We start from the raw sequence: 13,342 nt of genomic DNA on the forward strand, positions 1-13,342 counted from the left end.
GCCGGAGGGGCACGGGGCCGGGCGGGGAGCGCGGACAGGTGGGGGCCGGGGGGCGGGGTCTGCACGGGGCGGGGCGGGGAGCGCGGACAGGTGGGGGCCGGAGGGGGGCGGGGCGGGGAGCGCGGACAGGTGGGGGCCGGAGGGGCACGGGGCGGGGCGGGGAGCGCGGACAGGTAGGGGCCGGAGGGGCACGGCCGGGCGGCGAGCGCGGACAGGTGGGGGCCGGGGGGCGGGGTCTCCGCGCGCTGCGGGATTCAGGATCCACGGTGAGGTGGCGCCGCGCCCGCGGACAGTCACCAGTGACTTGGGGCTGGGGCTCTGCTCCAGGGCTGCTCCCCTTTCCCGGCCCTAGCAACCCACCCTCTGGTGTCAGGGGTTCGTCGGACGTGTTTCCCCATCTTTACTCCTCTACAGCCCACTTTCCCTTTCTCGGGGACTCGTGATTCAGCAAGTCTTTCCTCTTCGACATTTGCAGTGATTTTGTGCTCTTTGACATTTAAGCATGAAACGGTTCATTTGTGACCAGTGTATTTGTGCTTTTATATTAAATAATAATAAGTTACTTATATATTAACGAATGACATCTCTTAGGAGAGTGAAGATTTGGGGAAATGACGAATGTCTGTAAAGTCAGCATTCCGAAGTACCGAGTTTGGGACGCGGGTGCGAAGTGAACTCCCCTTGCCCATCTTTCCAGTCAAGTCAATCCCCAAATTACTCCAGCCTAGGTCATGCTACACCCTGGGTTTCCCTAACCTCTCTCTGCCGGGAAGGGTTAGGGCCTGTCTGGGACAGGATTTCGCCTCAGGAAGACCAGTCTAAGCACCAGCCTTCTTTCTCCAGCTGGGCAGGACATCCAGCCCTCCTCCACCGGGGATCTGAGAGAGACGAAGCCCTACAGAAATGGGCTGGAACGACCATCTTCCCAGTTCTGCCAGGGGTACACAGCTGTGTGGTGCTGCGTGGGTCGGAGGGAAGGCGCTGGGCTCTTACAGGGATGCCTAAGGGCCTCGGGCTTCATTGTTCCTCCTGGGGCCCGTGGGGGAGGCAACAGGGCCACAAGTCCTGGAGTGAGCGAAGGTGAGAAAAGGGAGGGGCTCCTGGAGGCCACGTCAGCCAGGGCTATGTGTGGGCTGGCATTAGTCAAGACAGGAAAACCACATTCTGTCAGCTTTTCCACTTCGGGGTGTTTTGTTTGTCCCTGGTGACCCCATTGTGCCCTGCATCTCTAGGGCAGGCTCCCACTAGCACGGGACGGGGCCCTCACCCACAGGCCTTCTCTGAGTGTTCGATGGCCCAGGATGGGTCAGTGTGCTCTCCCCACCACCCTGGGCTTTCTGTCCCCTGCACACCACCACCCACGCGGTGTGGAGCCCTGCAGTCCGGGCTCCCACCACCGCTGCTGCTGGGGGATATTTTCATGGGATTTTTCTCCCTCCATTAATGCAGACTCCCCCATCCCCTGAGACTTGGCCACAGGCCCCCAGATGCTGAGCTGGGAAGGAATACGGGCACTCCAAATGGCACCTCACTGAGCACTCCCCGCACACACTCCCCTCTACCTGGATCCCTACCCCCCCCCCCACCGCCTAAGCATTTAGGAGCAACCACATCCGGTGAGAATCCCCAAGCCCTAACACACCAGGTCATGCTGTTCTCCCGAGAGGCTCAGGGGAGCTGCCTGCCAGCAAGGCCCCTGCGGGCTGGCCCAGACGAGCGGGTATGGGCCTGACGGGCTTGGCACCCCCACAAAAGAGGGGGCACAAAGCCTAGTTAGCAAGATTCCTTTGGAAATTTTAAACATGTTTCAGCTGAGCCAACAGACACACAGCAGTGGGAGAGCACAGAGGCTGAGTCCATGAACTCAGGGCAAAAGACAGCCTGGCTCCTCGTTGTACACGTACTTGGGCAGAGTCAGCTTCTCCTGAACACGCCTGGGACGAGAGGCTCACCACTTCAAAAGACAGCTCTGACCTCATAGTACCTTCCTAATATGAGTTAAAATTAAACTCCTTGTAGTTTGTGACTTGGGTCCTAACTCTGTTTTTTGTATCAACACAAAAGAAAGTCGAGCAACACAGGTTGGTGGTTAAGCCATCGCCATCTGGGCAGATTTGGGCTCGGGCCTTGCTTGGGCTGAGTCTTCGTGGCGGGAGACCCTGTGGGCAAGCCGGCCTCAGGACATCTGGAGAAGGGGATAATTCGCAGAAAGCCCCTAGCAGGGGTATAGCGTTTAGCACAGTGTGAGCCTCCAGGGAAGCCGGCCAGTATTCCCTCTTCCACAGGAGACCCTAGATATTTGAGAACCTGTCTCATCTTCTTGAAACGAATGGTCTCTGCTCCTCGGACGGGTCCTCACAGGACTCTGTTCTGATCAGACTGCTGTCTCCTGCTCATCCTCCTCCTTGGTCATCTGTGTCCCCACAAGGTGGGGGCCCCAGACTGAATCCAGTGCCCCTAGTGTTACGCAACCTCCCTTATTCTTTTAAAGCTTTTATTTATTTGAGAGAGAGAGAGAGCATGGGCCGGGGGAGGGGCAGAGAGGGAGAGGGAGACGCAGGCTCCCCGCTGCGCAGGGAGCCCAGTGCGGGACTCCATCCCGGGACTCCGGGATCATGACCTGAGCCGAAGGCAGACACTTAACTGACCGAGCCACTCAGGCACCCCATTATTCTCCCTTTAATGCAGTGTGAGAGCGGCTGGTGGGAAGGGCCCAGGCCCCCAGGGCAGGCACACTGGCTGGGAATTGTGGAGGGAGCCCCAGGGCGGCACGGCTCTGCTCAGGGTTGGCACCTTTGAGAGCCGTCACCCAGCGTGGCCCATCACCTAACAGGAGCCACGGCTGAGGCGAACGCCGGGAGGCCGACGAGCCGTGTGGGGACCAGGGGGGGCTCTCACTGTCCAGACGGTCGTGTCCTGCTCCCAGCTTTAGCAAGGGGTGGGGTCGAGCCTGGGGGTCCATCTCTCTGCCTCGGTTCTCCCTCTGATAAAAGCAGTAATTTATCCGGCCAAGGGCCTGAGCACTGGGTGTCGAGCTCTCCTCCCCGGCTCTCTGGACGACCCTTCCAGTTTGTCCTCTGCCAGCTCTGCTTCCTGGATCGGGGCCGCTGCATCCTCCACCATCCCCGGCACCGTGCCTGCGCCCAGAGAACCCATCCACCACTCTCAAATGCGCCGTGCCCCCCAAGCCCCTCCCCTGAGTGGCGATGCTCTATTAGGAATAGTTTGCTAAATAATAACGTTATTAATCATATCGAGTCCAACTATTCACCAGGCACTGTGTTAGGAGTTAAATACACCTCAGAAAACAAGACAGGACTTTTCCCTCACGGAGAGTCTACCTGGGAAAACTGGTAGCAAGAAACAAGCCATTTCAAATCTCTGCTGCATACGGCGAAAGAGTTAAACACAAGGTTGCAATGACTTTTTGGGGTAAGTAATGGGGTTGGAGAACAATCCTACTCAGCTGAGACCCGCTTGGAAGGTCGTTCTAGGGAGGGTATGTGCCCCTGAGATCTAAGGAGCCATTTACAGACACAGGCGGTAAGCTTTCCAAGAGGGAGCGGTATGTACAAAGGCCCTGCGCTGGTGAAGAGCATGGAGTGTGGAGTCACCTGATGGACAGGAGACGGACAGGCATGTGACTGTGGCAGGGCCTGGGCCACAGAGGGGGCGGGAGACCCATGGCGGGGGCCCTAGGCTGTGTTAAGGGGTCAAAGCCAAGTGCTGTGGGGAGCCTCTGAAGATGTTTAGCTAGAAGGTAAGATAATCTGGTTCATCCTAGGAGTACCGCTGTGGCACGTCTAGGGAAGGAACACGGGCAGAGGGCAAGAAGCAGCCGGGGCGATGAGCCAGGCAGCCATGGCAGTGAACGAGGAGGGGGGGCACGCGAGAGCTCACTCCTCCTGAGTGTGTCACGCGGAATCACACATTTTCTCATGTGCTGTGTGTCCCGGACATCAAGTCTCTGCTCAGTATTGTCATGGTGCCTCTAATTTCTCTCTGCCTGTCTGTGTGTGTCTTCTTTTTCTCAGGAGCTTTCCCAGTTAGTGCTAGCTTTTGGCTGCAAGGGACAGGAAATCCAAAATAATAGTAGCTTAAACAAAATAGAAGTTTCTTTGTTATGCAAAAGAAGCCTGGACAGGGTCAGTCCAGAGCAGGTAGGGTGCTCCAGAGCATCAGGGACCCAGGCTCCTTCTCTCTTGTTGCCCTGCCAGCCTTGGGTCATGGTTTCTTCCTCAGAGTTCACGAAGGCTGCTTCCCATTTACCCTCTACCCTGAAGGAGGGAGGAAGGGGCAAAATCAGATGTGCTTTCTCTTTAAAGACATTTCCTGGAAGTAGTAACACACGTCATTTTCATTCGCCTTCATTGGTCAGTTCCCCAGATGGAAAAATGTAGTCTGTATTATGGGTAGCTGATGCTCGTTCCTGGGTTCTTTTACTGGTGAGGAAGGGGGGAAGGGCTGTTGGGCCATAAGTATCTCTTAGGCTCGAAACCGTTCACCATCCCTGCATCCATGCCCAGCTCCCTCCAGCTCTCTTCAGGCATCAAACCCCTCGGTTCTTACTCTGTAATATCCCTCAAATGCGTCTTTTCCTGCCACCTCCTGGGACTGTCCTGTTACCCCTAGAACCTTCCATTGCTCCCTCTCGGAGATTGGTCCCTATTCCCCGCTTCAGCATCAGGGCCCTGGGCAGTCCGGCCCTCATCCACCCCTGATAATACCAGTGGGGTTCACTTTCAGTAACATTCGCAATGATCACAACAACACCTCACATTTCTACATGTAAGGTTCACTGCGCACAGAATTGGAGGCAGGGGTGCCAAAGTCAGAAAGCCCAGACTCGCAGCCTGGCTTAACCATGGACCCAGCTGGGGGGCCATGGGCAAGTCACTTCCCCTCCATTAAGTAAGACAAGTGCCTAGGCCTGTAGCTGGATCCTGACAAGCAGGGGGCCTTTCTGTCCCTGGGTCTCATTCTTCTGATCTGTAGCCCCCCTCCGGGGGGGTGGGTTATGAAGCTCAAACAAGAGGAGGTGTAAAAGCCGGGGAGACCATAAATCCAGGGTCATGCTCTTCTGCTTCCCAGTGGCCCTGGGAGGGAAGCAGAGTCCCCATTCAGGGCATTAGGGCCTGGCAGCTCAACCGGGCTCTGTGACCCATCCTGTCCCCTGACTTGCAGTGCAGTGGAGACCTGGGACCCTGGGTTCTGACTGCCTGCTGCAGGGTTCTCGGGGTGTTGGTTAAATTGGAGGGTGGTCTTATGTGTCTGTGTTGGGGTCAAGGGAGAAAGAGCAAAATGTGCAAAGAAAATGTAAGGTTTTTTTTTTTTTCAGTTTGGGCTATGAAGTCACTTTATAGTTTGTCTGAGGGCACGCTCTCTGGGACCTAGACAGAGATTGTGATTGGTACTTTTGAAACGCTGGTTTTTTGTGGGAAGCCACTTCCTGTTAGCAGGTGCAGGTAATGTGGCTCATTGCCTTGAATGCCACATGTTGGTTTGGTGGGTGGGGGGGATTGTTGGAGACTGGCTAGACATTTTTTGAGAAAGTATATGTCAGAATTAATAAAGTAAACACTTATATTGTCAAACTTACAGAGTTAAGTAAATGTGAGTGTAGTTAACTGGATAGAGCTTTATAATTATTTTGTCAAGCTTAACACATGAAAACCGCTCCCACTTAGTTACCAGCATCCTTAATTTGTTTTGTTCCTGTTTATAATTTAAACTGTGGGTTTTATTTAGGGATAAATGTGTCCTGAGGCTTTTCATTAGTTTAGAAATTAGACGGTACCCTCCTGAGGTTGCCAGACTGTCTCTGTGGCCGAATCGGGCCCAGTGCCAAGGCTGTGGGCCCGGGGCCTGGAGCCGAGGAGGGACGGGGCCGTCATTCGCTAGCTGCTGGCTTCTCACACACAGCATCCCATTTAACGCTCGCAGGAACCTTCCGTAGTGTTTTCTCCGCATCTGTCGTGTGTCCCGGATGGAAGGCAGGCCCAGGGCAGTGCAGGGCCTTGCTCACCATTGTGTGAGGTTGCTCGCTTGCTTGCTCTTCCCCAGCAGAAGGTGAGTGTGTAGGAAGGTGTCCACAGAGTGCCCAGCGCTTGCAGGAGGAGAGGGAGGAAGGAAAGCGATCCCGTTGTTCACAGCAGGTGCCGGCCCCTGCCCGGAGAGGGCTGTCGTCCGGCAGGCCGCCCTCCGGGTCCCTTGGCTGCTGGGCACTCCCGGCCTGGCCCTCCCTGACCCACGCAAGGCCCAGGGCCGCCGGAGCTAACGAGCGGACAAACCTGTGTTTGGGGGGGGCGGGTGACAGCGATGGCAGTGGAGGCCCTTGTTTGTTGTGTTTCCTGGAGAGTCTGTGCGGAATCATGTCAGCGCTCAGGGTGCGTTTCTTAAAATCACCCGCCAGGTGCACGCACAAGCCGACAGGTGCGTGTTGGCGGCAGGAACCATCGCCGTCAGCAGCCCGGCACTCATCGTGACCGCGGATCCAAAACTGACTAAGGGAGGCCCTTCCTCCATGCCTGCGTCTCCGCTGCCTCGTTCCAGGGCCGGCTTCTCCTCGCCGCCCGGCGGCTTCCTGGCGCTTGGGCTGCCTGGCTTCCATTCTGCTCCCGGGGCTCTGGGCGCCACCTGCTCCGCACGCTCCCTCCTCTGCGGGTTTGTCCCGAGAAGGGTCGGAGGTGGGGCGTCCCTCCCAGGCGCTGTTTGTTGCCTGGCAACGCGCAAAGAGCATCTTTAGTGACGCTGCGTCCCGTAAAGCAGAGCGGGGCGGGGCGCGGGGATGAAGGCGCGGGGCCTCGCTGGGCCACAGCGGGGAGGACAGTAGCAGCAGCCGGGCTGGCCCGCTCCCCCGCTCCTGCCCGCTGCAGGAATCTCGTGTGTTGGGGTGGGGAAGGTCTCAGCGAGGGGCCGGCAGAGGCTCCATGCAGCTTGCAGCTCCTTGCAGGGGTCTGGGGGAAGTTGGGTCAAGGCCGGTTCCACCTGACAGCATCGTCCTCCCCACGCATCTGTGAAGACGCCTGGCGTCTGTGTGTGTGTGTGGTCGGTCCCGAGAGCTCCCCAGAGCAGGACGGGCGGGTGCAGAGTGTGATCAAAGGGACCCCCACCTTAGAGCTGGAAGGGCTCTGGAGCTCCCTTGGCCAAATTCTCCGATTTTGTGGATAAGGAAACCCAGGCCCAGGGGAGAGAAGTGATGCCCAGAGGCCCACAGCAAGTTGGAGAGAGTCTGAGCCCCCAGCTGAGGGTCTTCCTCCTGGGCCGACCCCTGGCATACGTGGTTGGTGCCCCGGGCGGAAGGAGGCTGCGGTGGTGAGGGCACTGGGCCTCCCAGGCCCTCCCAGCCTCCACCGCTTCACCGGAAATGAGCGAGGTTTGCCGTGCTGGAGGTAGCCCCAAGACTCATTGACTCCCGGGGACGCAGATGACCCAACAGGCAAAGCGCCTCCTGCCAGATCCTCGCCGTGAGTCCGTGTCTTTCCCTCCTGAGAGAGTCCTGGGCCTCTGGGCTAACGTTCCCCAGGAGAAGCCCACTCTGCGGGCGGAGACGCTCCGCACAGACACTTGTCGGCAAGCCTCCTGGGAATCTGTGTCTTCCCAAGCATGGCCCCTTACGGCAGCCAGGGTCAGAGCCGCAGCTGTCTGTCCTGTGTGGCCACTGGGCTGAGAAAGCGCTCTCCGAGCTGGAGGACCCCATGGCAAGACCCCCTCAGTTCACAGATGAGCAGATGGGTGACAAGGGGGTGACCTGATGCCATGCCCTTCAGGCCCTCTTGTCGTGCCCCTTGCTCTCCTCCAGCAAGAACATCTCAGCTCAAGAGGCCGAAAACATGCACCCGGACGCTGAGGGCAGTCGTGCCCCAGCTGCATCCCTTCGTCGTGCTCCCAAGGCCGCAGAGATGAGCGGGGGAGGCGCAGCCCAAGACGCGAGCCTCTCCGTCCAGCGGCTGCTCTCCGAGGTCTGGGGCACGCCAGCTCTGGAGATTTACAAGTTCCTCCAGCAAGAAAGCCTCCCTCGGCCGGGGAAGTTGGGTGTGTGCTAGCTATCTCCGTTCCTTTCTGCACATAGACGGAGCTTCAGAATCCGAATTGTTTCCTATGTGTTCCAGAACCTTCCGTCTAATCATGTCAGCCAAGGTCTGGGTTGTTTGGCTGGCACAGGGGGGCCTGGACCGGCCCCTGAGACCCAGCCTCCCCCAGACTCGTCACTCTTCCGGCCGGAGCCCACCCCCAGAAGCCCAAGGGCAGGTGCCACCTGCATGCCCAGGCCTGTGGGAAGGTCAGAGACAGCCGCACTCCACGTGCAGGCAGCTCGTGGCCAGGCAGAATCCTGCAGCCCCGTCCCCCTCCTCTTGGGTACCCGCGTTTCTCTGTGGCAGGGGAGGCTGTCCAAGCAGCGCTCCCACGCCCTGACCTGGAAGCCCCACTGCCCTGGGAAACAGAAGCAAGAGAACTTCTTCCCAGGGCATTTCTTCATCCTTCTCCTCGTTCTTGGTCCTCAGGTGGCCCCCACCTCCCTCCCACACTAACACTGGCCAGGCAAGACTGCAGCTCTGTGCCCTCCTCAACATTTGCTCGCCTGGGGCGCTCCCTGCCTTTAATTCTCTTGGGAAAGCATAACTGAGAGGAGAAAGACACCCTTCTTTCCTTTGAGTCTCCAACCAGGACCACCGCCTACGCGGCATTGCCCACCAGGGGGCAGCATTCACATTGAAGTCTCCATGAATGGCACTCCCTGGAGTTGCACAGTGCACAGCCCACACTCCTGAACAGGGCAGCCCTGGCTCTGGTTTGCTCCCTTGTGAGGCCAGCTCATTGCAATACAGATCCAGGACCAGGTACCCACGAAAGGCAAACTTGCCAGCAGTCTCTCCAGTTAACCTCTCTGGGCCTCCAGTTCCTCAAAGGCATGATATGGTCGAAGATGGGGCTGTGGAATCGGCCAAAGCCAAGCTCACACTTAGGCTCCGCCATGTGGTAGATGTTTTATTCTGTGCAAGTTCCCTAATATGACTGAGCCTGAGTTTCCAATTCAAGAAAACAGGAAATGATGATACGAATCTCGTTATCGTGAAGATTAACTGAGATAATGCACATAAAGGTTGGCCCATGTTGCACCTGGCCCGCACTTGACAAATGGTAATGATTATTGTTATCTTGTAAAATGGAGCTACATCTCCAGGCCTACCTACTGCACAGAGTGTCCCAGAAATAAAACGAGATGAGAAACAGACCATCTCTAAGGTCTTGGAGGAAATGCTTTGCAAGAATCAACCACTGGGGGCGCCTGGGTGGCTCAGACGGTTAAGCGTCTGCCTTCGGCTCAGGTCACGATCCCAGGGTCCTGGGATCGAGTCCCGCATCGGGCTCCCTGCTCCTTGGGAGCCTGCTTCTCCCTCTGCTTCTCTCTCTGTCTGTCATGAATAAATAAATATATAAAATCTTAAAAAAAAAAAAAAAAAAAGAATCAACCACTGGGATTCTTGTCTCTGTATATGAAAAACTAAGAACTTTGCTTCCGAGTCAGCCCTGTGACTGATGGTGGATGTTGGGAAAAGTCTCAACCAGGAGCAAAACAGCTCACGTGTGGCAGACAGGGTAGGCGGTGCTGAATGAAAACCAGGGGGAGCAGCTGTGAGAGAAAGCAGAGGCCCACAGAGGGGAGGGAGGTGAGACTGGGTTTAAACGTCCCCCCCCAACCCTGCCCTTGCGGGCTGGCCCGGGGCCATGCAGAAGGGCGAGCCCAGGAGCAAGCACACCAGTAGATCCCCTGGTGGGAGGTGACACAGAGGAAAAGAGAAAGGATGAGGTAGAAGACAGAGCACAGAGGCTCCAGAAGGAACAAGGAGGGGGGAGGGAAGCATGGCCTGGGGTGCAGGCGACCCACCATGCAGGCCAGAGGTGCCCACGGCTCGTGGGCTCCGCTCATCGGAGCCCCGGGCTGGTGACTGTGAGAGCACCTCTTTGTCCACCCTGCCTCTCCTCCACCTGGAGGCCCCTCCCCGCCTCCCCCTGCTCGTCCTGAGTGGTGTGCATGCCCTGGCCTCAGAGAGTCCATGCCAGGTGCACCCGTACCACTCCTGGGCACTCGTGTCTCAAGTGCAACCTGGCCTTTTTGCTTTCGTGCCGCTTGGTGTCGGCCTCCTTCCCGGGAATGTAAGTTCTATGAAGTAGGTGCAAGTCCGGCACGTAGTAGGGCTCATTCATAGCTGTTGACAAATGAATGCATTCATTAAGCCCCAGACACATGCCAGGCCCTGAGCAGGGCCTTATAGTTTACTCTCAGCAGGACCCCCGGGAGAGGTTCATTTTACAGAGGGAAAGGTAGAGGTGTGGAGGGCCCTGCGCCTCACCCGGGCCATGTAGCTACCAGCTGGTAGGGCTGGCTTGTGCGCCCCTTGCCCTCTCCCGCACACCACCTCCAGATGCTGTGGAAGACACACTTCATATGCTACAGTGCTTCTCCCAAACATATTGTTTTTCTCCAATTTCATGCAATTTTATGAAACATTTCCAAATCAGGAAACATGGAAATATTTTTTAATAAGAAGAAAGAAAACATTGCAAATAGAGAAACTGACTCAGAAGGAGTTGCCAGATGAGCCATCCGGCTTTTAATTTAATAACCATTCAGAGAGGCTGACAGCGCTCCCCGTCTTGAAGAAAGCGGCCTGTGGAAGTAAGAGTGCCTCCATTTGCAAACTGGAGAAGTTGGGCAAACATCTCAGCAGAACAAAGGCAGGAAGAGACCCAAGAGAAGAGAAATGACCCCCCGGGGAAGCCGAGCTTGGCGTTGTGGCTCAGACTTCCCACCAGGGCCTGGCAAGAGAGGTTGCATCCAGATGTGTGACACCAGCCCCACGTCCTGAGTCTTCCACATTCGGCAAAGTCTGCGGAGAAAACTGCCAGAGGAGACGTGCATGTCAGCACACCTGTGAGGAAGGTCCACACCAGGCTGTGTCTGCAGAAGGGCCACAAGCCTCGTCCGCTCCGTGGCGCGTCGCAGCCGCTTTGTCGGAGTTGTCGTGCTTCTCGGTGGTGGTGGGCTTCTCCACTTTTAGAAATAATTGGAGACCTTGTACCCATGCTCTGGGAGCCAGAAACAGAAGATTAGACTTGCCTTGGAAAGATCCGGAGCTATTGCCTAGACCAGGTAGAAGGACACACCTTTCCTTTCCTGAATTCAAAGCCAACTCTTCAAAATAGGCCACCGGGGGCGCCTGGGTGGCTCAGTTGGTTAAGCAGCTGCCTTCGGCTCAGGTCATGATCCTGGAGTTCCGGAATCGAGTCCCGCGGGCTCCCTGCTCGGCAGGGAGTCTGCTTCTCCCTCTGACCCTCCTCCCTCTCATGCTCTCTGTCTCTCATTCTCTCTCTCTCAAATAAATAAATAAATAAAATCTTTAAAAAAAAAAAAAAGGGGCGCCTGGGTGGCTCAGTTGGTTAAGCAAAATAGGCCACCGGCCCTAGCGATAAAGCAGAGTGATCTGTGTGAGGGCTGGTGGGCTCCGGGCAGCCTGGGTCCCCCAAAGCCATTCATTTCACACTTCAAGATGTTTATAAGGGAAACAGTTTTTTTCCTAAAGATTTTATTTATTTATTTGACAGAGAGAGAGACACAGCGAGAGAGAGAGAGCACAAACAGGGGGAGTGGGAGAGGGAGAAGCAGGCTTCCCGCCGAGCAGGGAGCCCGATGCGGGGCTCGATCCCAGGGTGGGATCGTGACCCGAGCCGAAGGCAGACGCTTAACGACTGAGCCACCCAGGCGCCCCTAAGGGAAATTGGTTTTAAGAAAAGAAAGAACTTTACTTTTTTTCCTTTGCTTTGATGTGAATTCACCTGCAGCCACAACGATGGCCCATCAGCCTCTCACTGCTCGGCTGGCTTCCCTAGTGGGTGGCTCTCCCACCCCGAGAGCACGTCTCAGAGCCTCCGAATCCGGCTCACAGAACATCGTCAGGATGCGGCCGCGATTCCCCCGAAGCTGGAATCACACCCCCAGGCTTCTGAGGGCGCTGCACCGTTAGCTGATGGTCCTGGCCGTCTGGACAAAGGCAGAGGCAGGGGCAGGAGTGAAAGCCAGAGCTCACGAGAGAGAGCCTCCTGGGAGCGGCCGCTGCGTGCCAGGTGCAGAGCCTCCCGGCCACCGTGCCACTGGCAGGGCCTGAGCGGGTGCTCTGCTGCCTCGCCCCACCCCGCCCCTGCTCACTGCGGGATTAGCCCTTCGCTCACTTCTCTGAGAAGCTGGTGTGGCCAGTTACTCTCCTGAGCTTCTCATTGTTTCGTGATGAAATTGGGGTAAGAGCCCCAGTCCTCAAACTTGTCCTGCTGGCTTGTGATGAAGACAAAATGGGATCGTTTATTCGTTCATTCGTTCAACCAGTATTTTTACTGAGTGCTGGAAATGCAGCAGCGAACAAAGTACCATAAGTACTTATGTTCTAAGGGGGGTTGACAGTCAGTAAACACAAAACTAGCCCAGTCTATACTATGCCAGGAGGGGGTCTGCGCGGGGGGCAAAGGGGAAGGGGCGGGTTGCAGATGTAACCGGTGGACAGGGAACCCCTTACTGAGAGCCTGACCGTTGAGCAAAGACCTGAAATCATCTGAGGTGGGCGCCTTCTGCGGGAGAGGAGCAACCAGGATCCAGACTCGAGTGGGCACCGGGTGGCGGGAGCGGAGCAATGAAGAGCCGGCTGCCCGGCTGGGGGGTCAGGCCTCGGGGTGGGTGCTGTAGGCCTTGGTGGGCCCCCGTCAACACCCCGGCTTCTGTTCTGAGAGACTCAGGAATTTCTGAGCAGAGAGGTGACACGGTCTGTCTTGCTTTCTGAAGGGACCCCCTGGCTTGGGGGGGGGTCGCACGGGCGGAAGCAGATCAGTTGGGGGGGATCGGCTGTCACAGTCCTGGTGAGGACAGGTCTGGACCAGGGGGCAGCCGCAGAGGCGGTGGGGACCGCCCGACCCTGGACGTATTTTGCAAATGCAGCCGCCGGGACTGATCGAGATAAGGGGTCCAAACCGCGAGTCACCACACAGGGAAGGGCAGTGGCGGATCCAGAACAGTGGGGCAGCGGCGAGTAGGAGAACCTGGGAGGAGCCACCTTTTCCCTGCAGAGCAGTGCGCCAGTTGTCCCCGGGCAGCCCCTGTCCCCGGGCCTGAGTCCCGGGTGGGAGGGGCCCAGGGTGGGAGGGGCCCCAGGGGGAGGGGGCTCTGGTGTGAGGGTCCCTGTGGGAGAAGTCCCGGTGGTAAGGGCATGGTAGGAGGGGCTCTGGGTGGGAGGGGCCAGGGTGGGAGGGGACTGGTGCGAGAGGTCCCGATGGGAGGAGTCCAGGGTAGGAGGGG

General features: G+C 57.3%; 1 protein-coding gene across 1 annotated transcript in view; it reads left to right on the forward strand.

Moving 5' to 3' along the window:
- The window catches only part of KCNN3 (potassium calcium-activated channel subfamily N member 3), a 65,990-nt gene that overhangs the window by 34,459 nt on the left and 18,189 nt on the right, over window positions 1-13,342 (forward strand). The window contains exon 3 of the mRNA XM_081823234.1: window positions 7,802-7,961. Within this exon, the coding sequence (XP_081679360.1) occupies window positions 7,802-7,961 (160 nt within the window). The remainder of the gene's footprint in view (window positions 1-7,801; window positions 7,962-13,342) is intronic.

The sequence above is a fragment of the Leptonychotes weddellii genome, chromosome 6 (assembly GCF_054177405.1).
Source record: "Leptonychotes weddellii isolate Sample4059 chromosome 6, ASM5417740v2, whole genome shotgun sequence".
Lineage (NCBI taxonomy): Eukaryota > Metazoa > Chordata > Mammalia > Carnivora > Phocidae > Leptonychotes > Leptonychotes weddellii.